The sequence below is a fragment of the Phyllostomus discolor genome, chromosome 4 (assembly GCF_004126475.2).
Source record: "Phyllostomus discolor isolate MPI-MPIP mPhyDis1 chromosome 4, mPhyDis1.pri.v3, whole genome shotgun sequence".
NCBI lineage: Eukaryota > Metazoa > Chordata > Mammalia > Chiroptera > Phyllostomidae > Phyllostomus > Phyllostomus discolor.
This window is the reverse complement of record NC_040906.2, coordinates 45,369,578-45,395,613: the sequence shown is the minus strand read 5'-3', so window position 1 is coordinate 45,395,613 and position 26,036 is coordinate 45,369,578. Positions and strand designations below refer to the sequence as shown.

The following is a 26,036-nucleotide window of genomic DNA, read 5'->3' as shown; positions in this document are numbered from 1 at the left end:
ATTAACAATGAATGGATACAGTATTGCCTGATTAACACTCAAATGACTTCTCTTTTAAGAATGAGATTTAGTCTGGAGTTAGGAAATATCACCTAAAGAATAGCATTTGATTTTTTTTTAATAGAAGACAGTCATATTTTCAAAGTACAGTGGAGAACTGAGAGGGTTTCCTCACTAAAAATAAATGACCGTGTTGGAAGGAACATGTCTCGCCAAGGCTGAGCCCTTGTACTGAGCGAGGAACAGAAACACAGGATTCTGTCAGGAGCTAGCTTTAAGTAAGTGCCGCAGAACTGCAGCAAACCTACGTATTAGACATAGAGGAGTGACCTTGATCCTTCTTAATATGGTGTTAAATCTAAAAACTCGACAGGTACAGGGAGATTTTTCTTATATCTCAGAGTAATGAACTAAAAAGAACACTCAAGAACTGCAAGTGTAGATTTTCTTCAATATGAAGTGTGCAAACACAATAATAACTTTAATTTGTCAAATTTCATATATTTTACGTATACTCTTCCATTTATCCTCTTGACAAAAAACAGAAATAACACCAATAACAATTTTCGTACCTGAAAAATCCCACTATCACCTTTTCTTTCTAAACACTTTCATATTCTGTGAAGCAACTATGTCATTTTGAGTATTTTGAACAGATATCCAGCAGGGACCATAATTCCATGATGAGTTAAACATCTGGAGTTGACAAGGTTATGGAGAAGTGAGAAACTCATATACTTTGCTATCAAGAGAAAGCCAGTAAAGGCTTTCTGAAGGGCATTTGGACAACACATTCAAAACCTTGTAACATTCATCCCTTTTGGCTCAACAGCTCTGTAGGAAACTTTCTTAAGGAAATAATCATGAAAAGGAGCATGATACATGGACTTAATGACATTAATAGCTAGTGCAGCACTGCTTTCAAGTATCAGGGTAATTGTCTGGGACTACGTTACAATATGGACGGCACTGCAAGAAGAGGGTACCTCTGCGGTCATCTCCTGGAGATGCTCTGTCAGGTCCAAATTCTTCTTGTAATCTGTTACGACTTTGTCAAACTCCTCCACGTGTTTTTGCAAATCCTTCATGGCCTCCAAAAGGGCAGTGACTTTATTATTTGGATAATTTAAGAAAGAATCAGAAGTCTTATTCTCAACTTTTTCCATTTTCCTTTTTAAAGCCTGCACCAAAAAAAGTTTTTTAAATGGAATTCAATTTTTATTTAAGAGGTTTGCTAGTAACTAAATATTGGGAAAAAACTTGGAAAAGTTATTGTAGCTTCCTATATTATAATATGCCCAAATCATAATTTTTACAAATGTATTTTGGAAAGAATAAGTTAACCAAAAAAGTGGAGACAGACTCAAGGACACAGAGAACACTGACAGCTGTCAGAGGGGCATCTAGAGTTGAAATGCAAAATGGTTCTGCAGTGGCTGGAGTAGCGCATGAGAACACACACACACACACACACACACACACGTTTTCATCACCTGTATTTTTTCAGTGTGCATGTCAACTTGTTGAATTTGATATTTCAGAGCCTTCAGATTCTTGGCTTTTTCATTTTTCTTAGAGTAGTTAAACTTCAAATTGTTAAATTTCTTTTTGATGTCTTTGAATGACTCCCTGAGCTGCAGGTCAATAAAGAGAAAGAGCTGATTTCCTTAAAATGAGAACAGTAATATTCACTTGTAATAAATGAAAATATATAAACACTAAAATATTCATAATCTTAAAATATATTCAGAGTGATTTTCAACAGAAAACAAGTCTTCTAAGTGAACAGTATGAATTTAGACATGTCCCCAAAACATAAGTAATTATGAATTCATCTTAGTGCTTTTAGAGTTGTAATTTATAATGAGCATTACAGGTATAGAACATCATTTGGCCTCCAACCAATAAAGTTTTTTAACACATGACAAACTTTCAACAACTTTAATTTTCTTATTTGTACTTATTTGATATCATTTTTCCCACTTATTCTGTTCCCTGTGTGCTAATATTTGGCCCAGCTCTTTCCATCCCTTAAGGTCCTCTTATGAAGGAGCTGTTCACATTGCACAGGTCAATGACGTTTTGATATTGGGACTATCTAGAACTTAGTGGGGCTAAAGAGGAGACTCCCTATGAGATATAGTAGGAAAAGGACTTCTTTGCCAAATTCAGCAAAAAGCATTTTTCATGAACAGTTTCCAGTAGAGACTTAATTCTTAGATACAGATCATCAACTTGAGAGGTCCTTCAAAAATGTGAAAATAAAGTGACAGTCGTCACTAATTATAACAACGTGAACTTGTGTATAAACAAAGTATATGGCCAAACATTGAGAACAGGGCTAGATTATGACAGACTGAGAAACAAACATTTCAACTTGCCCAGTGAACCAAAACTTGAAGTAGTCAGTTCCATTGAACACACTTTCTGTGCCTCTCTCTATATTCAAGAAGAATAAACATATTGACAGACCACTCTCTCTTTATGTTATCAGCAAAGGAAAGTACAGAGAAAACATAAACCCTCTCAGATGCTATGGAAGCATTTTAACATCAAAAATGAACACTGTCATGTTTGATAAATTTGACTATGATAAGGAAGTCAGAAAAACATTAATGTTCTCTTTAATGACAGCAAACAAATTATTTGGGAGGGAATAAAGGCTGTATACTTGCTATATTTCAAACTTCTAAAATAGAAATACATATCTGCATTAGAAGATGCTTGATTTCTCAAAATGCTTATTTCAAAGTGTACATGTTATAAAACAAAACCTTGACCTCACCTTTAACCCTTCCTGGAGACAATTATCTACAAAGTCCTGGCAGACCTTCATACATGGAAATCAATACACTGATGTAAGTTTTGCATCCGACACAACTGTACTTCATCAGCATTGTTTATTTTATTTGGTAAATTAAATTGTTGAACAGTAGTTTTAAGCTACAAACTAAACCAAGCACGGATATTACATTAAACATTTAAGTTGATCAATCAGTAATATTCTAAAGGAGCAGAAAGAATTATAGCTTCAGAAAATTTGAAAACTACTTCTCCATTAGAACTCAAGAAAATATTTAAAAGATCATATTCAGTTGTCATATTTATAAAATAACCAATCAATATTTGAATTCTTTGACATTTGATGTTTTAAAATTCTTGTGTTTAATTTCAGTGGGAACAGACAAACAAGGTCCATTTGATGGGACAGAGACCTAAAGAGACTGTATTCTGAAGTATCCACATAAAACTTCTGGAAGAAATTTTCTTCTGTGAAGTCAAAACCTGCAACTATCATTATAACATCTAAGGAAATCAGAGACCCTTGTATCTTTAGGAAAATGTTCCCAGTGGGGAGTTAGTGTTTAATGAGCACAGAGTTTCTTGTTTAAGATGATGAGAAAATTCTGGAGGTGGTTAGAGGTGACGGTTATGCGACAATGTGAGTATGCTTACTATCACTGATCTGTCCCCTTACAATGGTTAAGATGGTAAACAATACTATGAAACCATTTTGTGTTATGTGTATTTTACCACAATCAAAAGTAAAATTTTTGTTTTCAATGAAAACAAATAAAATTAAATTTAAATTAAAAATAAAGCAAAGGGTAAAACTGAAATTTCCTATTACTATTTTCCATTTAAAAATAAAATGCTCTATTCTTTTTTACCCCTTACTAGAACATGACATATACTAGGTAAGACAAAAGTAAGTTTAAGTGGTGAGTTAGGAAGACAGTTTATTCTTGTATTATTATTTATTAACCGTTGTATTATTTTTCCATATGGACAACTGTAAACCTCCCTTTGCCCCTCCCTGCATCACCCGCTGCAGCACAGGAGAGGACGAGGGCCCTGTCACTGGCCTGATGATCGCTGGGTTACATCTGCTCGTCTAAACAGGAAAGACCGTCTATTTGAAAACTACATGATGAGTGGAGAAAGGCTGAACCTTAACCCTTTAATTCTAACCTGAAATTTTAAGCCTACTTTGGATGGAGAAATTTAAGACGGTTAATGATGAGTGCAACTTGAGTGCTGTTTGTTTCCGGACGCACGCACTTCTACCGCACACCATTTATGAGGCCAGAGAATGCTCATGGCAGCGTGGGGTGTGTCAGCTTCTTTCTGACATGTGAGCTCCTCTGACGCAGTTGCTGGCACTTTTCCCTTTTGGTCCCACTGGAAATCCCTCATAAATCTTGGGCCTTTCCCAGCTCAATTGAGGACCAATGTAACAGGTACAAGTGGAAGGCAGCACATGTGAGCTACTTTCACAAACACTTTTTTTCATGCTTAGCTATGCTTAATTTTCTTACCTGCACATTTCAATACAAAAACTTAACTTCCCATATAATCCCCACATAACTTGTGAGCATATTTTTAAAGGAACTGAGTGCCACGGTTGCTTGACTGCGGTAGCATTGTTCACGCAGCTGTTTCTAACTTTAGTCAGCTTGTCAACAATGGGGAACCGTGGCGATGGCTAAGACAACTGGTCAGCTGCAGCACGCGAGCCAGGAAAAAAAGCCCAGAGCTTGGGGCAAGATAAAGTTTACCCAATCAGGAATATTTAAATGTTGTTGTAATTCATATTCATAACATTTAGGAAAGTCTTAAGGAAATCAGGAGGGAGATTTTTTCCCCCTAGTGAATAGTGTGATTTTCCTATCTTTCCACTGGTTCAGCTCCTCCATGTTTGCTACGGAATGAACAGACTAAGTTAATGTAGCCATAAGTAGGAGAAATAGATTAAGACTTTAAAGCTGTAGCTCTTTTGCCACTAGCAGAATGAGCATCTTCACCAGGGAGCAGGAAGCCTCTCTCAGGGTTAGGAAAGAACAAAGCTTCTTTGAGAAGAAGCAGAAGAAAAAGAGGCTGATGACTATGAGGGTGGCTTGCTATTCTTAGCACTGGTTGAGGCAGCTTTGGCACAAGAATGTGTTATTAGTAAGTCTGTTGCTGACAAGGCCAATTTATGTGAGAGACGTGGGACATTTTAAAACTGAGGAAATGCATTTCAAACAAAAGCCTTTCATTAGAACCATGGCACAAGTTTGGCCAGAAGCAAAAACACAAAACAAGTAGTCCATTTCTCTTCATACCCATTTCATGAGCTTCATTTCTTGCCCACTGTTGTGCCCATTCTAGAAGAAAGCTTCCTGAATGACGCTCATAGTTAGTAAGAGAAAGCTGCAATGTTATCTTCCAGGGATGTTTGCATTTGAAATGAAGGGATTCAAAAACTCGTAAATGTATCCAGAGTGATTTGTTCTACAATCGTTAACGGCAGACTATTAATCCTTAGTGCTGGAGATACTGGGGACAAGACTCTCTGGCCCTTCCTCCCATGCAGCAGCTGCACTGCTTCCTGCTGTGGGTAAGGCCAGGCTGGTAGCCGCAGAAAGCATGGCAGCTTGGAAAGAGAAGACATCGCTCCATTTTAAAGTGTAGGTGGCAGCAAGTCTCAGTAGTACCTATTTTATTCATTCTGCAAGTTTTGTGAGTTTATAACGTACTTAAGTTTTATTTTCTGGACTTAATAGCTATGATTTTACACTTCAGCTCTCTATTCTTTGGGAAGAGTCATTTTGCAGATGTAAAACACCCAACTTATAACAGATTTTAACCCTATGAGACAGACATTTTCAGAACAAATCATAATAGTTCCTATTCTCTTACAAGTACCCTCGAATGGGCCCACTGTGGGACCTGACAATGAGTGGCTGGGACTAGGGCCCTTGGGCTTTAATTCACCCTGGTCTCTTTTTCCATGAGCTTTTACATTCTGATGACCCAGCTGGCACACAGTAGCCAGATGGATATTTGCTGAATGACAATAATTTAGGTTCTTTTCTTAAAATGATGAACTAGGGTTATCACTCTGGAAAAAGTAATTATCTGTGCTGACCCCATGAGGTGTTTTGCCCACCTATACACATATTTTCTGCTCCTTTCTTGCTAGTGAGCACCTGTCCATGGTCAATTTGCTGATGGCAGATCACCATACTGTGTCGGAAGGTTTCATTTAATAGTTGTATATGTGTGTATAGCTGCACCATTCCCTTATGCTAATTTATTGTTTCTATTTTGCCTTGTATGGCTTGAACTCAGAAGAATTGCTTATCCAAATTGACAAAAGAATTTGTATGATTAGAACACAGACTTTGACATATGGTAGAAAGATGATAGATAGATAGATAGATAGATGGATCATCCTTTGTGATTCCTTCCTGATGGGTTAGATCTTGCTACAGTACAAAAAATTCAAACTAAAGTCATATAATTATATGAAAGTTTCTGAATGTAAAATTTATTTTGAGAAAATGGTACCAACCCATTTCTGCTATTACTATTCTTTTCAGCAAACTAATTGTTTGTGGTCCATAATGAGACTCTAGCTACAAATTTCCATTAGCATCATGTCAACATAAAGGTAATATTTTTGGCCAGATTGCAAGAAGAAAACATGTTCAATACTAACTTACTACACTTCTAAATGAAGATGTATAAAGAATGAGTAATGTTCTGTCATGTAATATGGCAGAGAATGTCTATAACACTTGTGTATTAACAACTTATTGATATTGCCAGGCAAGAAAATACATAATGAAATTCAACGTTCATGCATACAAATGTGTCTTTGTGTGAAATGGGTAAAGAAAAAAAATCACAAAATATGTCAGTCTGAAGGCTGTGTTTTCTAGTAGGTAGACAGGGAGAAAATGAAGTTTTATAATTTCCCATGTCATATAGTGCATGAAATTAGAAAATAATATTTTACCCAAGGCACAAATCCATGTTTCTTTGTCTTTAAGGAATTATCATAACACATTTTAAGAAATCACATTTAGAACACCTCCCTTGATTTTGCTTTGAGGTAACATGTCCTTTTCTAAGGGCCATTCATGTAGATAAAACCATGTAAGTTAGTTATATATGGCAACAAAAAAAAGTAATTTTGGTTGAAATAACCAAATTAATTGTGTTATATCAGGTCCTATAAACAGCTTATATATTATGTGATATATATGACATATATCACATAATGTATATGACATACATGTCATATATATTATATACAACATAATATATATGACATATACATTATGTGATATGTATAGATATTCTGTGATATGTCTGTATATCACAGAATAAAGACAGAAGAGGAAAGCACAGGAAAAAGGTACATTAAACACCAGATCATGCAGTGACTGAACGGACTAATACATTAGGGGGATGGTGAGCTCCAAGCTGAGCGGATGACCAGTGTGTTGGTGGCCCATAAGCGAGCCGCTGGCCCAAAGCGGACTCCCTGGGACTCTGCGAGCTGAAGCTCTGCAGTCCTGCCGCACAGGGCCAAATGAAAATGATACAAGCTCCAGTTTCCTCATCTGAAAAAGGAAGATACTACACTAGACATCCTCCAAAATTCACTTCAACTCTGGGTCTTTGAGCTTTCACGAAGCCTTTGAAGCACATTAGAAGACACACAATGTGTTTCCAAATTGACTTTAAAAATCAAATGCTATGCAGGGTCTAGGTCCCTGGTAAGGTATCTGACTTTTTTTTACACAGGAAAAAAAAGTAGCAGAACATACTACTTTTAATTTTACATAATGTTTTAAGTACCTATACCAAAATTAATGATGATGGTAATAATAATAAAAATGTCTAGGTATCAAATACTATTACCACTTTGGAATCTGGCCATCTGTTTGCACTATATTCATAATACAAACTAGAATACATGTATCTTTATCTTACTAAAGGGCACTAAAAATATCCTTTCTAATTACTTTCCCACTTAGACTCATGGTTAGAACGCCCAGAGTATAGCTACTACACTGTGACATGCCTACTACAGCTATACAAGAAAGGAAAGGGGGCAAAGGACCACAGATTTTCAAAGATCCTTTAAATGTGAAACTATAACCTACTTCAAAGATTAGTTGGATCTGAAGTAGAAGCAAATTGGAAGAATAGCTGTGTTAATATTCAAGACCAAGTTACAGTGATATCTGATTCCTAAATCAAACCTGCACGTATCTGGTTGCTCATTCCTGTTAAGGTACAGACAATCCCGGGCATCCCTACTACAACTGGGAGAGCGATCTGCTGTCCCTGCCAGCTGGCTCCCAGCACAGGCTCATCACGAGGCAGCCCCTGTAAACAGAACCGACTGTAGGAAGGGCCTGAACAGGGATACCCAGCCCCATAAACGCCACAGCATTTCAGGGAGATGGAAACTGAGCCATAGGGGACTGGGAATAAACCCCAGCCAGCTTCACTTGTGATTTCAGTAAATAGAGAGCTGAACATCACAGCAGGGAGGGTGATTTTCAGCAAGACACAAAGTTTACCATGGAGAAGAAAACAAAGAAGAACAGGAGGAGGAGAAGAAGGGCAGAAAAGAAAGAAGGGCAGAAGGAAGAAGAAGAAAGAAGATAACATTGGGGAACGATAATAAACAAATTGTTTTCATGGCAGCAAGTCTAGAATGTATAGCCTCAGGGAGAATAAAGCTCTCCTTGAGATGGCTTTCCTTACCAAGGCCTGTCTGAAGTGTTATTAGCTGCAATACAGGAACTGGAAGAGGCCACTCTATATCTAGAGGGCAAGATACCCTCCAGGTTTAATCCCAAATGAATTTCTAGCTCAAAATGACTTCCTCAAACACTGACTCCAAGCAGAAACTCTACAGTCCTGCAGCACATTGCTAAAATGAACATTGTTTTTTATGCTAGTTTCTGCTTCCCTCCTGCTGAATGGGATCCAAGCGGCCTCTCCTGCTCTCTCCTCCTCTTACTTTCTGCCTTTCCTTGCAGCCCAGCTTGCCTCCTGCCCTTGCCTGCGGTCTGTAAAAGGGCAGCCTGCAGGAGAGGGTACATCGGAGCTTGACCAGTTTCAGCTTAGTTACAAATTCTTTAGTCCGTGCTCTAATGTTGTCAGATAATGTTTGATATACGTTGGGCCTAGATTGTATAAACTGGTCATAAACAATATTCAAGAAGGTGTACTGCTTCTGTCTTCCCCCACCCTCTTTCTGAATGGATTCGTGACTAATGGACCTGAAATTATGCTGTTTTATGTCTGTCAATTCCCCATCAAGAGCTGGGACCCTTGCTCTCCTGAACACATAAGGCTTTAAATGGAAATTTAACTAAGGGAAGGTGGTGCTTGTGGTTCGGTATATGTCGGGGAATTGGAGGTCAAGGAGAATTGAGGGAGAGGAGGTGGAATTATATGATAGGGATGCACTGATGCAGAGGACAATTTTCATTTGATATTTCTTTTTATCTAGGAGCTGTTTTGCCAGAAAACCCACTCTTAACAAATATGAAACCAGCCACTTGACTTTGTTGATAATACTTGGTAGCCTCTGAGGTGAAGAGCTCACCTCAGAGCTCTTCTGGCCCTTAGCACCCGTTTTACTATGAGTCAGTGGCACTTAAATAGAATCTCAGCAGGCTGGAGCTGGCTGCAAGGGGCCGGTGTCACCCTTTCTGCCCTGGGAGGCTGCATTCCTTCAATCAAATGAGTGCTATAAGAGTTTGGGGAAGAAAAAAGTGTACTGTACACTGTCATACTAAATTCTAGGTTTTCCTACATGTTGACAATGTACTGATTTCAATAAATTTGGGAGATGAAGTTTACTTAGGCTTTGTGTTCTGAGGCCATTGCTCCATGGATTAAAGGTCAAGGGTGAAGGGAAAGCCTGATTCTGTGTGTGTGTGTGTGCATGTACAGGCACAGACATTAAGTTACATGCTTTAGGTTCAGACACACGCTTCAGGCGATGTGTCAGATCGGACCCCTGCCACCCACCTCACTTATCTCGTCCCTCATGGTGTAGAACTGCAAGCTGTGGGCCAGCGCCTGCTCGCCCGCCTCAGCTTTGGCACGCCAGGTCACTCTCTCCCCCTCGAGGACGTCCAGCTGCTGCTGTAGGTTCTTTGCAGACGCATTTGAGCAGTTCTAAAGGGGAAAGAGAGGTGGCAGTAACAAAGGGAACAGGCAAAACAGCAGTGAGACAATTGTGCTATTTACATGCCTTATGAAACTCATAAATGACATTTTAAAAAAGGCTCCTGATTTCTTTTACCTTAAGCATATTTGAATACACTAACTTGAGAAGGAAGCCAGACACCCAACATGACAGGAAAGGCAAACCATTAGACTTCAAGTCTTGACACTTCTGTTTTGAAGTTTGCTCATCACACCCAACTCCTCAGAGACACCATTCATTATAAGGTCTAATTTTTACTTCAAGAGGCATAAAATATGCATTAGGAACACTTGGCTTCTGCACTGTAATTTTCCTGTCAACTTGAGCTCAATCTCAGGTTCATTACGCAAGTGCCCCATCTCCACTCAGCAGAGGGCTGCCCAGGCCAAGGCCAGACGCGGGCTGCAGAACAATTTACATTATTTGTGCAAAGTGAGACATTTTACGTTTTTTCTTTTAAAAATAAATTTACTAATAAAATAAACCTCTTTAAAAAGAAAGCTCCTTCCTGGTGAAAATAGATTCTATCAACAGTGACAGATACTGCATATTCCTATATCTTTCAGTCAAAAAAATACTTTAGGTTCAGTGCATTCCATGTAGTTTACTCGATGTTTTAAATAAACTTCAAAATAAAGTTGGCCATTATTATTTTATTAATATTATACATATTGGATAGGGCAGATATAATATTTTCTCTCTTAAATTAGGAATTTAGGGAAGGATATACACACACATATATGCACATATATGTGTATGTATATACATATATATATATATATATATATTCCATCTGGTGAAAGCCCAACCATTGTCAATATAATGAGAATGGTTTGCACAACATCAGTGTAACCTGGCAGCCCAGGAGATTGGGCTAGAATGCACATGCATGAACAATGATGACTTCACTGTACTAGTCAGTGGGGGAGGTTGATGCTGTTGAATATGGATGAGTACTGTGTGGCTGTCACATTCAAAATGACTGAGTGAGTAGAGTAATGAATCTGAATCAAATTTTGCATTAAGCTTGAACATTCCTAAGCTGAAACTATTTGCATGATTGAGAAGGTCACAGCTACGGGCAGCTGGTGACTGGCAGTTTCATCACAAAAATGTGCCCACTCATGCATCACATCTTGTGCAGAGTTTTTTGGCAAAATATCAAATCACCCAGGTGAGTCAGCCCCCTACAGCCCAGATTTGACACCCTGTGATTTCTAGCTTTTACCAAAACTAAAATCATCTTTGAAAGGGAAGAGATTTCAGACCATCAATGAGACTCAGGAAAATATGATGGGGCAGCTGATGGCAACTGGGAGAACTGTGTGAAGTCCCAAGCTGTACTTTGAAGGAGACTGAGGCATCAGTGTTCTATGGACAATGTCTGTTGTGTCTTGTATCTCCTTCAACAAACGTCTCTATTTTTCATGTCACATGGCTGGACACCTTCTGGACAGATCTTGCATATATTAAATCAGAGGTTAATGTGTTACTTATGAAAATCTGGTCTGGAATTATTTCATTGCCTTTTAGACACCTCTGTAATGTCCATCCAGTGGAATAAAGCAGATTCAATGTCTAGTGCCCAGAGCTTTTGATCTCCACTAGGAGGCTCTTTCATTCTGGGGTTTTTGGGATAAAGTGACTTCTTTGGGTCTCCGATTCTTCATCTATAAAATGAAGCTAAATGATCTCTAAGACACCTTGCAAATCTGAAATGCTAAATCAGCATTGTCCAAGAAATATAACATGAGCCACATAAATAACATTTTAAATGTTCTAGTAGTCATATTAGAAAGTAAAAACAGGTACAGTTAATTTTCACAATACAGTTTAACAAAATATCAACACTTTACCACATGACCAAACATAAAAATATTAATTTTTAATACTAAGTTTTTGAAATCTTGTATGCATTTCACGCTCATAGCACATATCAATTTTTGTTAAATTACTATCAGAAATACTTGCTCTGCATTTAAATTTCATAGAGTATATACTTTCAAATGTAGATTCCCATGTCCAAGTTGTTCTGAACATATTTAAAAGTTTTCCAATAACTGCATTGTGTACGTTTTTGAATTAAAATCAATAAAAGTTTAGTTTCTTAGTTGCATCAGGCACATTTCAAATGCAAAAAAAATGACTACTGTATTAGATAACACATCTGTACAATTTTTTAAATTGGCATGAGAATAGATGTATTAAACAAGACTTTTATTATTGGATTTTTCCTCCTTGAAATGTTTTTCTGTTGCTATAGGTGGTAGGAATTCATCACAAATCACTACCCGATGTAATGCACTTTTAAATGTGACATCCACTAGGCAGTCTGCCTGGTGTGGCCCGACGGCAGCCCTCCCCCTGCTAGCTGGGTTTAGGTCAGAGTGATGGCAATCTACGTGGCTTACAGGCCGCTGCACTGATGAGATGACGTCCACTCCCAGGCAAAGGGCCAGTTTGTGGAGATGGTCTGCGCGAGCCTGCTTTTCCTGAGAGCGACTGAGCTGAACCTGGGCATCCTGAGCGTTGTCCAGGCCCATCAGCTCCTCTGGAAATGCCAACTTGCTTGATCTGATGAGACCTTCCAGCTGGAATATAGAGTGTTAACAATGAACATGAATTTCATTTTAGTGAAGCTAGGTTTTTAAAGCCTGTTTCCTATCACATATTTTACTAGCTGGTCAAATGCCATCAGTTGTTAGTGTTGTTAGCACATAAGAGTTACAATGCTGCAGATCGATGGGGTAAAGCTGAGGGGTTGCTGTTGTCATGTCTATTAAAGAAGAAAACACTGTTTTTGGTCATGGCCTAAAATCTTAGGAAGACCTAGGTCTCTGGTCTGAGTAAATTTGGAGGCTATTTTAAAGGATACCAATAATCTCAATTTTCTATTAAGAGAGGCTATTTCTATTAACTACAAATTTTTACTGAGTGTTCTATGATGTCCGGTACTTGAGATACCAAAAAATTGTATTTGTTTTCTTCCCTCAAAGAGCTTACATTTGAGTTGGGGGTAAAAAGTAATTAAAAATCAAGATGCTAAAATGACAAAAGTGTGGAATAATCACTGAGAGCTCTAGAAATTTAGAAGAGAAGAAAGTCATCCCGAGTGAGGTAGGCTCGCTGGCAGCAGGGTTTAGACAGCCGAGAAGAGAGAAAGGGGCCTGTCAATAAGGGCAGGCCGGGGGTCTGCGAGTCAGAAGGTCTCTGTGGCCTTTGAGGGACAGAGCGGCACTGGTTGGCTGGAATGTAAGGGAGCATGGAGGTGCAATGAGAGAAAAGTTAGAAGCCAGGTTGTGAGAAGCTTCTAATATCAGAATAAGCAATTCTGCTTCTATTGATTACACAATAATTTATATTTAATTTCACAGTTTAAAACTGTGGGTCTCTCAGGTGTCTATGATAAGTCTCACCTCTTCCTTAACTTGGTGGAACCGGAGTGTCTTGTACAGGACATCCTCGTAGTCGCGGATCCTCTCCTGCTGTTTTTGATGAAGGTGAATGAGATCCCGCAGCTGCTGAGACTTCTCTTTCACAGGGGCGCCTCTGCCATGCAACGCTTCTGATTCTTTGACAATGTATTGAACCTCGTCATTCAGTTGCTGAAATGTCAACAGTGACAGAGGGAAACCCAGCTTTTAGAGAACATTTTACTTTACAATTGACTACATTAAAATCTAAACAGCTAACTATTCTTTCATTTGTTAACAAATATATTATGGCCCTCGCCCCAACCCCTGCAAATCCAGGTATTATGTTTGATGCTAGGGGTGTATTATTCCATCTCTGTCTTCTCAGGAAAAGTTTTTTGGTTATGAGCAATGAAAAGAAGCCTTAATTTTAAAGTTAGGTGGTGAAATGGAAAGTCATATATTTCTGTAGCTCACCCAATATTCTAGTCATCTGCTAAGTAATGTATTTCATTTATTTTATGAAGCTATGATCACCTTTGATGTTTAACACAGACTCAGGTGGTAGGGTAAGAACATCAAAAGAAGACAAGTATATAAAGATATTAGGGGAATTACTTGTCCTCTGTGATAAAAGAATGATCAGAATGAACCACAGCTGAGTAGCACAGTAGATATGCTACTTTAGAAGTGGTCATCCCAGAATCCATAAATAGCCACTGCAAGTGGGGAGGGATAAACTGCCTTTCCTTTTACCCAGCCCCACTCAGATATCCCTTATGGAAGTCCAGATCGTGGGGCAGAATGTGCAAAGTGTGGACAACTCAAGAGGAAGCCCCAGTAATTTGAGGACTGAATCTTACAGCAAAGACAAAAGTAATAGAAATGACTTAGGATAAGGAGGTAATTTGCAGGGGAGTGACCTAATAAGAATCTTCAAGATCAAATAAATCAAGCACGTGGATATCAAATATATCACATGCAGAGTGATATATTTGATGTGTCCCTGCACATCACAGAGACAGTGGTAAAGAAGCTATCCAGTCCCTAATTCAGAGGAACTTAGGTGCACACACACACTCCTGCATGTGCAGGGCACGAGTGCACCTCAGCGCACACAAAATGCCAATAAGCATGCAACACAGGGATCATCAACAAACCTGACATGAAGGCTAACTGGATATTCTGAGTTCACTGTGGGCTACAATGTTGTGTGTTTTGTGTGTGTGCCGGTGGGGGAGGGGTGATTCTCCATTATATCGATTTGTTTGAAAGGAACATAAACTAGATATTCCCTACAGGAATCCTCAGCCGCCTAATTCCAGGATTCTTTAAAGCCAACACTTCAAACTAGTGATGAACAGAAACACAAGTATCTTAACTTTGCAGCAAAGGACAAGAATCCAGGCAGGAGGATTACATGACTGACAACCGTGTTTGGCAGTGGTGTGGAGTTTAGGAGTGTCGGGAGGTGGGGGTCTGGAATGCATTAGTAGTCAGGGCCTGGGAACGTGACTCATGGTTTTATCTCTCACATCCTGAGGGCTCTCTGAGAGGGAAAATAGGAGAGCACAGCCAAATTCCTGGGAGGGTGCCAGGAGCCTGGGGGAGCAGTAGGTGGGGACAGTGACATCATGGGGCCATTCCAGGAACAGAGGGCAGCACAGCCTCTGTGTCAGAGCTTGCTCATCCTTGTCCTGAGATGCTTGATCTAAAACATGTCTATGCTCCTTAGAAAATAACTACAGTAAGTATGTATGATGAAAACATTAATAAGAAAATAATTTAATGTAAATTAAAATAATCTAAGATAAGACTACTTTTAGGACTTTTTTGTAGCCCAAATATTTGTATATCATCAAATCCATAATAGTTCAGAAAAACAGTAAGAAAATTGTGTTTTTAACTGGATTTTTTGGGTCAAGCAATGACTTTGTTTTTTAAAAAAATAGCAATTCACCAGTCTGTTAAAATTAATTAGGTAAACTGCAATCGAACAGTGAAAAAAAAATTCCATTCACCCAAGCCCATCAGTTTGCTTCTTTACCTGGAACTGAGGCTTCATTGCATTCCATTTCTTCCTTAGACCTAGAGTGGTCTGGAGGCTCCCTCCAAGGTCAAGTGCAGACACAGGTGTAAGTGCTTCCTGAAGGAGCTTTAAGCTGTGAGTAGTCTGAAATAAACGTTGAATGGTTACACATGTTTCCTTTGCCACTGCCAGGAAATGCATTAGCGTCATTCCAGTGATGACACTGTGTGTCATCCAACTTTCCCGTCCCCATCAGAACATTCGCCACCTGGCGTGAGCTCGTGGTTCTGAAGCACATCAGTGAAGAAAAGCATAGGCCCCCGTTTTCTTTTCCTCTTTCAGTTTTATTGTGGTAAAATATACATAACCAATTTAGCATTTTCACTATTTTAAAGTGTGCAGTTCAGGGGCATTAGTACATTCACATTGGTGTGCAACCACCAACACCATCCATGTCTGAAGCTTTTTCATCGTCCCTATATGCAAACTCTGTGCCCATTAAACACTAACTCCCATTCCCACCCTCACTTCAGCCCCTCATAACGTTTCTTTTGCATTCTTTCTCTTGAATTGATTACCCAGGGACTTCATGTAAGTGGAATCATATAATATCTCTCATTTTGTGTCTGACTTTTCCACTTAACATAATGTTTTCAAGGTTCCTCCATATTGTCCCATATGCCAGAATTTCCTTCTTTTGTGAGGCTGAATAGCACCCATTGCGTATCCCCTCACCTTTCTAAGTTGCTCTTTGAAGGCTCCCCACTGCTGTTTCGTGGGCCTGCGTGCAGAGGCTGTAAGCTGCCACGCCATCCGAAGGCGGCTGAGTTCTTCCCTTTCTGCCTTCTGGTTTTCCATAGTGTTCTCCACAAAGTGCACTTTTTCTTCCACATTTAATAGTTCATTCTCTTGTGCCTGTTAAATTAATAATTCCTATGATGGCTCCCTTTTCCCAAGAAATGTAACATTTTTGCATATAACTACTCTCGGAGGCAAACGCTTGATCACAACCAAAGCGGAGCCTGGGCAGTTCTGATATCAAGACCAGGCAGAGGTGCCTGCACGCTGGGCCCTCGGAAGCCACGTTCCGTGCTGGGACAGCAGGCCCTGAGTTCTCCGAGACCTCAGTGGTGTTGGAGTCACCTTCTGGGGCTTGAGGGGGTGACTGAATGAACTCCAGGATGCAGAAGTATTATATTAAAGTCAAGATTATTTTAATGCGTAAGTTTTAAAGTGCATTCTACCTTTCATTTTAACACACTCAATAACAGATGTCAAAATCTCAGGGAATATGAAGGGCATATTTTTCTGTTTTTTCTTTAAACTATCTCCTTGTATATATTATAACTATTTTAAGTTTCCCTTGTGAGCAGTTCCTCAAGTTGCTCCCTTTTGTGAGAAGAGAAATGTGCATCTACCTCTCTCTGTAATTGTACCCCCACTGGGCACCAGAAGCACAGTATCTAAATTTCAAGACTTCTCTTCCCCATTTTTGGTTCTGGCTGACTGGTTTGAAATCCTTTAAACTATGGTTTTAAACAAGAGGAAATTCAATTGGAGGCAGAAGAATGAGAGGTAAAGAGTAAGAACACAATGTGTTACTTCATGTGCGAACATCAAAAACTGAAGAAAAATATTTGGCAAAATAATGACTTTTACTTTGATATCATCAAAGTAAATTCTTGAATTTCTAAGAAACAAATGTATGTGGATTAAATTCTTGAATTTCTAGGAAGCAAATGTATGTGGATTTCTATAATGACAATGACAACTAAATATCTAAAAAGTCAAGGGGCCTTTCAGATTGTACTTAGAAAACTGTCATAAAAATATAACAGAATGTTTTAAATAATAGGGTACTTCATTTTTAAATAATTTTAAACATTAATCTTGCATATTTATATTATTAATTTAGACATTATAAAGTGCCTATTAATTGAAAAAGTATATATAATTGCAGGTCCTAAATGAGATTTTTGCCCATGAATTTGGGGATCTAGGAATGAAATGATATATTCTATAATTCTAACAAGATGTTAAGTGTTATGAAAGCTATTAAACAACTTCAGAATGCAGCCCTAATCATAATTTTTATCTATGCTATAAATAAAATCAGGGTGTCTTTCATACATCATTAAGAAACTAATAATCAAAATGGAATGCAATACATAAATTAGTGTACACTGGGAAACCACAGCGTGGCCACAACAACTGCAGCCAGCGGGGCATGCTGGTCCGAGCAAGGTCCAGAGAAGGACACCAGTAGCAGGGTTTGTTCATGCCCAGATGGCAGGATCCAAAAAGAGTGATTATCTATTTGGCAGACTTAAGTATTTTGACCCCTTGGGAAGATTAAATAATTTACCTGAGGTCTAGTTAGTAAACATACCAGTCATTCTACCTCTGTGTAAGGACGCTAAATGGTCTGCTTGCCATTTAGACTCAGGCACAGTAAATGGTCTTCTGATGTCATGCTTTCTAGATACCTCCCTCCATAACAGGCCGGCATCCCATCTAGCATTCCTGGTGTTCACTGTAGTAAATGTTGAAACGGGCACTTTCATCAGGTTGTCTGCCAGATTTCTCACTTAAATAGGCTTCTCCAATCTTGATGAATTTTAGATGAACTGAAAAAGTTTCAATTTCCAGCCTGAAAATACGAGCCACGGCACCCTAATCAAGAGCAGAAGACTCAGCAGACAGTGCCGGCTGGCATTCTCCCCTCTTAACGGGCAAACTGGTTACCAAATTTCAACAATAATGTTTGTTCAAAGCCTAACAGTCCAAAAGATATGAAGTGAAGTAAAATGTGTTTCACTTGCTTTACAAACCATTTCTTATCTCGGAATGTTACTGAACGGATAAACTATTATGTGAACCCTAAGTCTTATCAATAAGGAGGGATTTATCATGTGACTGTAGTAAAATATGCACTTTTAAAACATAATGCCTGACATCTGATAAATTTTTACTAGTTCTGCCAAGACAGGACCACAGGACTGGAAAGCAAGAGAAATAGCAGACAACAGAAACAACTCCGGACCCAGGTGTAGGAATTAGCCGACATACACTTCAAAACGCCCGTGATTAATATGGTTAAAAAAAGTATAGCAAAGGTGAAGAAAGAGAGAACAAGAAAGAGCATTTCATCAGCAATTAATATCTAATAAGAAAGAGCCAAATGGAAACTTCAGACCTGGAAAATAAAATTCCTGAAACGAAGTTAGTAATAGGCAAAAAAAATGCAGTTTGCAAATATTTAAATTCTCTTATGATTGCAAATCAGAGAAGTACACAATCAAGAGATGGAAGAATATAAACCGAGCAAAGTAAAAATGTGAAAGAGAGATGGTTGGTAGGTAGATAGATAATACATATTCTAAATGTTCTAAATTAAAAATATTGTTTTTTATAACAAACACCATAAGAACATGGGCAAACTGCTTGGCAAGTTTCCTATGATTCTTAAAGATAGTATAAGATGTATTGGAACTATTTAATGTGCATTTTATTTCCCATGTTTTGTTTAACAAATTGAACAAGAATGGCCTTTTAAACAACAAAGGTTGAAACAAAGAAGATGATGTCATTCCCACTATATTTATTATATTAAGGAACTCAAGCCCTAGGTCTTGAGCTAAAAAACAAAGAAGATAAAGAGAAAATTGCAGCTGAAAGTAGATGAGGATAGTTAGACAGAACCTAACTCTTCCAACTGATTTCAGGCTCCAGACTGAGGTTAACCACATCTCGGAGTACTAAGAAAATTGCAGATGTCAGTTATCTTCGCACGGCTACAAAAAATAGGTGAAGGGCCAGAAAATCAGAGAAAGAAAAGTGCTTTGACTTTCAAAGTGGGGAAAGGCTCGGTTACACAGTTTATAGATGCTTTACAATGAAAACCAGGGTAATAAGTTCATCGTTGATCAAGAAGTTTGTGAGCACTTTGGAAAGAATTCTTTGATCACTCCGAATCAACTTGATCTCTGCCAAATTACGATTATGCAAATCATAGATTGTTAGATGGATGGGGGTAGAATTAAACCCAGGAGAGATGGCTAACGTATTGGACAGCAGGTCCAAAATTAGTTTGAAGAGATGGAATTGTGGGTGAAGATGAACAAAATAACATTAAATAGGGTTAAATAGAAACACCCACGTTTATATGTAAAAGATGAATAGCTGACACTTGTAAAATGGGACAGACCTAGCTTGGTAGGAACTGTAATAAAAATGCATGGGAGTTTTAGTCAATCACAAGTTTATTATGAACCAGCAATGTAAAATCATGACTAAAAATGAATGAAAATCTTAGGTCTCATTAGTAAAGAATGATGTCCCTTTGTTGTACTCTGCATTGCAGTTGTACTTAGTTTTTTGGTTCCATTTTGTGAATGATTTTGACAAACCATAGGAATTTCTGGGAGGAAGAATCAGGATGGAGAGAGAAATAAAGCTACTCATAAATTATAGGAAGGGTTTTCATGTGATTTGCTGTGGAAAAAGACTTGGACTAGATATAGCAACTATTTTTAATGTTTGAAGGACTTTCATGTATAAGAGAAATCTAGTATGAATACTTTCCCTCCCCCTCTGTGGAGCTACAGAGGGACAAAACCAGATATGGAGTAAGATTTGACTTAGCATTTTAAACAATGTTTTCTCGCAGCTGGTGTTTTCTAACAATGGAACGAGCAGTTTCATTCAGAAGATACTTAAGGTATTGAAGGAGAAGGGGGTTGGCTGTCCTTTAAGAATTCTGTAGAGAACTTTAGATAGGTCAGCAGTTGCTATAAGGATTCTAGACTATTTTAAAGATATAAGCTGTCAATTAAAGCTTAGGGCACATTTCTAAATATAATGGAACTTCATTATAAAAGGATTCGTTATAGTAAAAAATTCATCAGGATGGAAATTCATCCTAGTCGTTGACTTGAGCCACTGGAACCTTTGTAAGGGCCTTGTTACACTCTCTCAACATGACAACGTTTGGGTGAACTTCTGTGTAATAATGAAAATGATGCATTTGGATTATAGCCACTCTTTTTCCTAGACAGCTAAAAAGCCTTCACGTTATAAACTTTTGAGAAATCTAGGACTCAATAAACATGGAAATGCTGGGCTTCAGCACTGTTGGAGGTTGAATGAAGCCAAAAAAGAACTTTCTAAACCCACGCTGCTGATTAAGTGATAGCTGAATATTTGAATTTATGATTTTGACTTTGACAAGTAATCCTTGCAGAGGGCGTGACACACATATGTCATTCTCACCATATTCATTAAATTAAGGAATTCAAGCCCTAGGTCTTGAACTAAAAAACTTCTCTTCAAAAAGAGCAGCCACTGCCTCTCAGCTGAGTCAGACCGACGCTTGGCTTCTGAGGTCTCCCCTTCCTGCCGCGGGTCCTCGGCTCGGTAAAACTCCTTCAGGCGCTGACACTGCGCCTCTGCCTGGGGGGGTGGGGAGGGGAGAGAGAGAAGGGAGAGAGAGAGTATAAATGCAAGATAAGAACACTTAAAAACATTTTCAAAGAAAAAATGACACTAGATTCCAATAGAAACTCATATAAAAATGAAATGGGAACTACATTTCAGAACGCTTTAAATAATTATTAAATATTGTCAGTTTACTGGAAAGGTATGAAAATCTGTCTAGGTTGTTTACAGACAGGACTACCACTGGGGAGGAAGCTGAGCAAATGAGTTTATTACCTATAAGACCCATTTAACTCAAATTATGTTTATGTATTTTATATATGTGTATGTTTTGCAACTGGGGGCAATTTATGTCAAATACTGGTATGGTTCTATTTAAGGTTGACTTTTATAATTCAGAAGAAAACCATATACACACATATGTACACATATATGTATGTGATCAAGGAAATAAGAAATGTGAATCAGTAAAAAAATTTTAGTATATCACAATTTACTTTGAATCAGTGATAAACCAGGATGAGACTAAAAATAATTATTAATCTTCTATACAAATATTAATATTATGCTGCTTTCATAAGCTAATCTTATTGATGTAGATTACTTCACCTCTTTAAAATTGTATTCATTTTTTCATTTGCTAACTGATGTAAGCAGTACTAGATTATTTTCAATCACTCTCTTTGGAAAGAGCTTAAATAAAATCAAATGTGTCTGGAAAACTAAAAATGAACACATCATTGACTGATATAGAAATAATAGAAAACTTTGACATAAGTGTTTATGCATTTTGAATAATACTTAATGGCTAATAAGATAAGATTCAAAGAGCTCATAACTACCAAAATCAGTCTAAACACGGTGACCAACTTCAGGCAATGGTTAGTTACTGCATTTAAAGACTTTAACAACATTCTTAATTAAATGAATTTAATAGGAGAGCCTGCAGACGACACTCAGAAACAGAAGTGCTCTCCTTATTTCCATATTGCATTTATTCCTGGCCCTGTTTTTCTGGTGTTGGTTTCCTCAGCCCAGAATGATCTTTTCTCAGTTTTGTGCTCCTACTCATCCTTCATGAGCTAGTTAAAATGCTACCTCCTCCATAGAGTCTTCTAAGATTTCCTAGTAAGAATTATGCATTTATTTCCTTGGGTTCCCAAAGATAGTTCTGCAACAAAGATAATCAAAAGCAAGTTATTGCAACATGAGGATGATATACACACTTGGCGCACTGTGGAGGGACCACCCACTCTCCACTGAGTAAATAGAGAAAGACTTCCCAAAATAGGTGACGTTTGATTTGTGTCTTTCAGAATTGTTCAGGGTAAAAGGGAAGAGCAGAAGGGGATCCCAGGTGGAAGGAATAACATGTATGAGGCACAAGTGTGGAATATTGGCCTGTTCAGAGCTTGATAAATGATCTTAGTGTGGGCGAAGTTCAGTTGCACAAGCTGAGTGGTAAGAAGAAGGATAGAGGGATAATTGTGTTGGGAAAAACCCTGCCTACAGGTTTCAGTACATTGTCTGCTGTGACCAACATGATGTGACACATTCTCATTAGCTATCACAGTGACTCAGAAGCAGCCTGAGACCCATCAGTGCTTCAGCAGGACTGTGTGCCACAGGCTGGGTGTCAATTTGATCATCTGCCAGTTAGGTGCAATTCTCCAAACACAGACTTTAATTCATCCGCCTTTTCCAACTGTTCCAAAGCCTCCTTGGAGGCAAGGGAGAATGCTGTCATTATAGGAATTCCCTTGAATCTGTACTAGTTTGTTTTTGAGTGAATTAATGATAAACTTTAAAACTTTAGCCAGTTTTGATAAATGCTATTTACAGCTTACTTCACAAATTACATCCGTCAAAGCACCTGAATTTCAGGAGGTAACATGATTAAATTTGCTTTAGAATGACCATTTCTGAAAGGAGGAGTGGAAGGGGAGAGTTATAGGAGGCAGAGTGATGGGGCAGAGGTGACTTCTTTAAGCCCGGCAAGAGACGGTGAGGGCCTGAACCCAGGAAGGGATGGTGCAAATGGACAGGAGGGGGCCTCAGAAATCTTTTAGGCCGTGTCTATAGACGGGCACCGACTGCATGGCCTCTCAAGGAGGAAAAAACAAGAAAGGAGATTGAGGATTAAGTTTCAGTTTTAATGTTCACTAGCTGTTTAATCTCATATACCTAGCTTTTTAGAGCCTTAGTTTCCCTCATTTGTCAAATAGGATATTAGTAAGTAAACACAGAGGTGTTGTAAAGATTAAACACACTCAGAAATGAAAAACATAGGGCCTGGTATACACTGAGAGACTTAGAAGCTTCTAGGTAAGATTTCTGAAGGATGATGCGGTCATTTACCCAACACCAAAGTACAGAAGAAAACATGTTTGAGGAACAGATAACCTGTTGTGTTTTGTTGAGCTTCGGGAGCCCACAGGATACACAGGTAATGAGTATGACTGGAAATTGAAAGCTTGGTCTGGAGCTGAGAAGTGTTGGGGCTGAGGAACCATTTTTCAGTTATTGGTGAACTAAAACCATGGGTGGTGGTGTGTGTAAGTTTTATGGAAAAGCGTGTAGAATGCGTAAGAGAGAGCACAGGCAAGGTCTCTGGGACCCACCGCACTTCAGGAACAGAGAATTGAATTAGGAAAAGGGAGAAGGAACAGATAAAGAAGTGACTTAGACAGAGTGACTCCGCTTAACAATGTGAGATATCCACATAAGGCAAATCTAGAGATAGCAAGCAGGTCTGTGCTTGCATGAGGCTGGGAGCGGAAACCAAGATGGACAGAAAAAGTGCACTGGGGTTCTTTGGGGTGCTTGAACTTCAAAATCTGGGGTGCAGCTATGGCGGTACAACTCAATAACTGTACTAAAAATCACTGTACTCCAAAATAGATGAATTCTATGCTATGTAAATTATACCTCAAAAAATCTTTTTTTTAAACTGAAGGAGGTAAGAATAACAGGATTAAATAAATGTGACAGAGAGATTAAGCAGGATAAAGACTGAAAATAGACCATTTGATTTGTCAGTCAGTATGTAGTTTATAAGGACATTTTCAGTGGAATGAAGAGATGGCAGATGGCAGGATTAAAAAGGAAGTATGTTAAACTGTTCTCAGGTGAGGATTGGAGAGGATGAGCTAGTAGAGACAAGAAATGTCATCATCCAGTGCCAAAATCCAGCTGTGAAGAAAGAGAAAATTAGAGAGTGGTTGCCTTCATGAGGGCAAGACAATTTGGGCCTAACTGTAGACCAAAGGGAAGGAGGTAATGGAAAAAGCAAATTGGAAACACTAGAGGAGGCTGGTAGAGCTAGATTCTGAAGGATATGGAAACACACAGGGGAGGGCTCTGGCTGGCGAGACTCAGTGGATTGAGTGCAGGCTTGAGAACCAAAGCCCCATACTTTCTTCTAGTCAGATGTGGCGTAAGAGCACCAGCTGAGATTTAAGTATGGAAACTGGTGTAAGATGTTTGCAAGCTGCTGCTGAATGGGCTCCAGCAGCATATGGAGGACCCAGCAGAGGCAGAGACCCATAAATCCCTTACAGCGCCAGTCAGCACAACTGTGTGACTTTCTGCAGCAGCATCTGGAAGCTTGGAAAAGAAAAGTTGAGTGAACAGAGTGTTGGACTGATGCAGTATTGGGAATTGGCAGGATGAGTCAGGGTGGAAGGCAGAAGGGGGAGGGCCTGGAGAATGGAATGCAAATGAGAAACCAGGAGCTGCTGAGGAAAGAAGGAAGACCTGGGGGGACGGAGAGCAACAGAGGGAGAACACTGCCGAGATTAGCAGGAGGGAGGCTCTGCCAGACAGGATAACAGATTAAGTGAAAACTGGGAAGATGAAAGCACAGGAGGGCCTTCTGAGAAAGTGTTGTTTGCAAAGCTAAACCTTCAGCCCTAAACCCAAAGCTTCAGCAGCCAGCATGGGTCATGGAAGTACATATTGAACCAGAAGCCAAGAAGGCACATTTTTGGCAATAACAATGCAGAAAATGAACACCTCTCTGTACCTTTTCCACTATTTCAAATTCTGAATAAAAATGTTCATCAGCAGGATAATCTTGTCCATTGTTATAGCTCTGCTGAACCATGAAAATTTGGGGCTAAATGACAGAAATGACAGGAAAGGAGGTAGCAGTTACTTAAGATCTCTAGGGGCTGGGCAGGTCCTTCCTCCAGAGGGACAAAAATTCAGAATATTACAGACCAAGAGCAGACAGAGGAAACATGGGAAGGCTGGGTGGTGGGGGTGGGAGTGCTGGGAGGGTGGAAGTGAGGAGATGGAACTCTAGGTACTACCTAACTTTGGTTGGCTTTACTCCTGAGGGACCTTGCTGGCTCTACCTCCCACTAAACCAGCGCCCGCCATCTTGAAAGGAGGGTGAACCACATGCACCTGGATGCACTGGGACCTCGCACTTTTCTAATAATAACATCATCTTCAGGAAACTGGGGCCTCTGAGAGATAGAATCCTGGTCCACTATAGGGGATTTACAGATTGTCTGGTACAATTCTGTCAAAACAGTGCCTCAGAAGTAGCTGAGGAAGCAACTTGTTAAAAGGCAGATCTGCCCTGGCCAGGTGGCTCAGTTAGTGAGCACCATCTTCTATGCCAAAAGGTTTCAGGTATGTGCCCTGGTCAGGGCATATACCTAGGCTACAGGTTTGATCCCCAGTAAGGGTGCATGCAGGAGGCAACTGATTAATGTTTCTCTCTCATATCAATGTCTCTCTCTCTCTCTCCTCCCATCCCCTTTCTTCTCTCTCTAAAATCAATAAAAACAGATCCTCAGGTGAGGATTAAACAAAAAAATCTAAGAATGGACCCAAGAGTGCAATTTCTGACTCCGTGTATTTTAAATGAGCCACGTGAATTGCTTAGGGCCTCAAAGAGATCCGTGGTTTAGAAGATGACTTATTTTTAAATCATTTTTTCTATGTTTAGGATAGTGTAAATATTTATGGGTGATAGTAAAAGTGTTCCATCACAATCACTTTGCTTATTTGTGTGGATAGCTGCACATACATACTTTTATTACGTTTTAGTGAAACCACTTACTGTTTTAGTATCTGTGTGGTGCCTTGGTGAATAAAGGGCCTGTCAGTGAGTGCGTGCTCTGGGGCGGAGGATACA

General features: G+C 39.0%; 1 protein-coding gene across 4 annotated transcripts in view; it reads right to left on the bottom strand.

The window, feature by feature from the left end:
- CCDC141 (coiled-coil domain containing 141) overlaps positions 1-26,036 on the bottom strand; it is a 168,323-nt gene that overhangs the window by 19,456 nt on the left and 122,831 nt on the right. For 3 of the 4 annotated variants that reach the window (XM_028510931.2, XM_036023235.1, XM_036023236.1), the window contains 8 exons: positions 20,723-20,902; positions 16,187-16,366; positions 15,470-15,595; positions 13,426-13,614; positions 12,421-12,600; positions 9,829-9,978; positions 1,494-1,634; positions 987-1,181 (listed from right to left, as the gene is read on the bottom strand). In XM_028510931.2, the coding sequence (XP_028366732.1) occupies positions 987-1,181; positions 1,494-1,634; positions 9,829-9,978; positions 12,421-12,600; positions 13,426-13,614; positions 15,470-15,595; positions 16,187-16,366; positions 20,723-20,902 (1,341 nt within the window). Of the gene's footprint in view, positions 1-986; positions 1,182-1,493; positions 1,667-9,828; positions 9,979-12,420; positions 12,601-13,425; positions 13,615-15,469; positions 15,596-16,186; positions 16,367-20,722; positions 20,903-26,036 lie in introns of those variants that run through there. The other variant, XR_004902587.1, reaches the window with a different exon arrangement.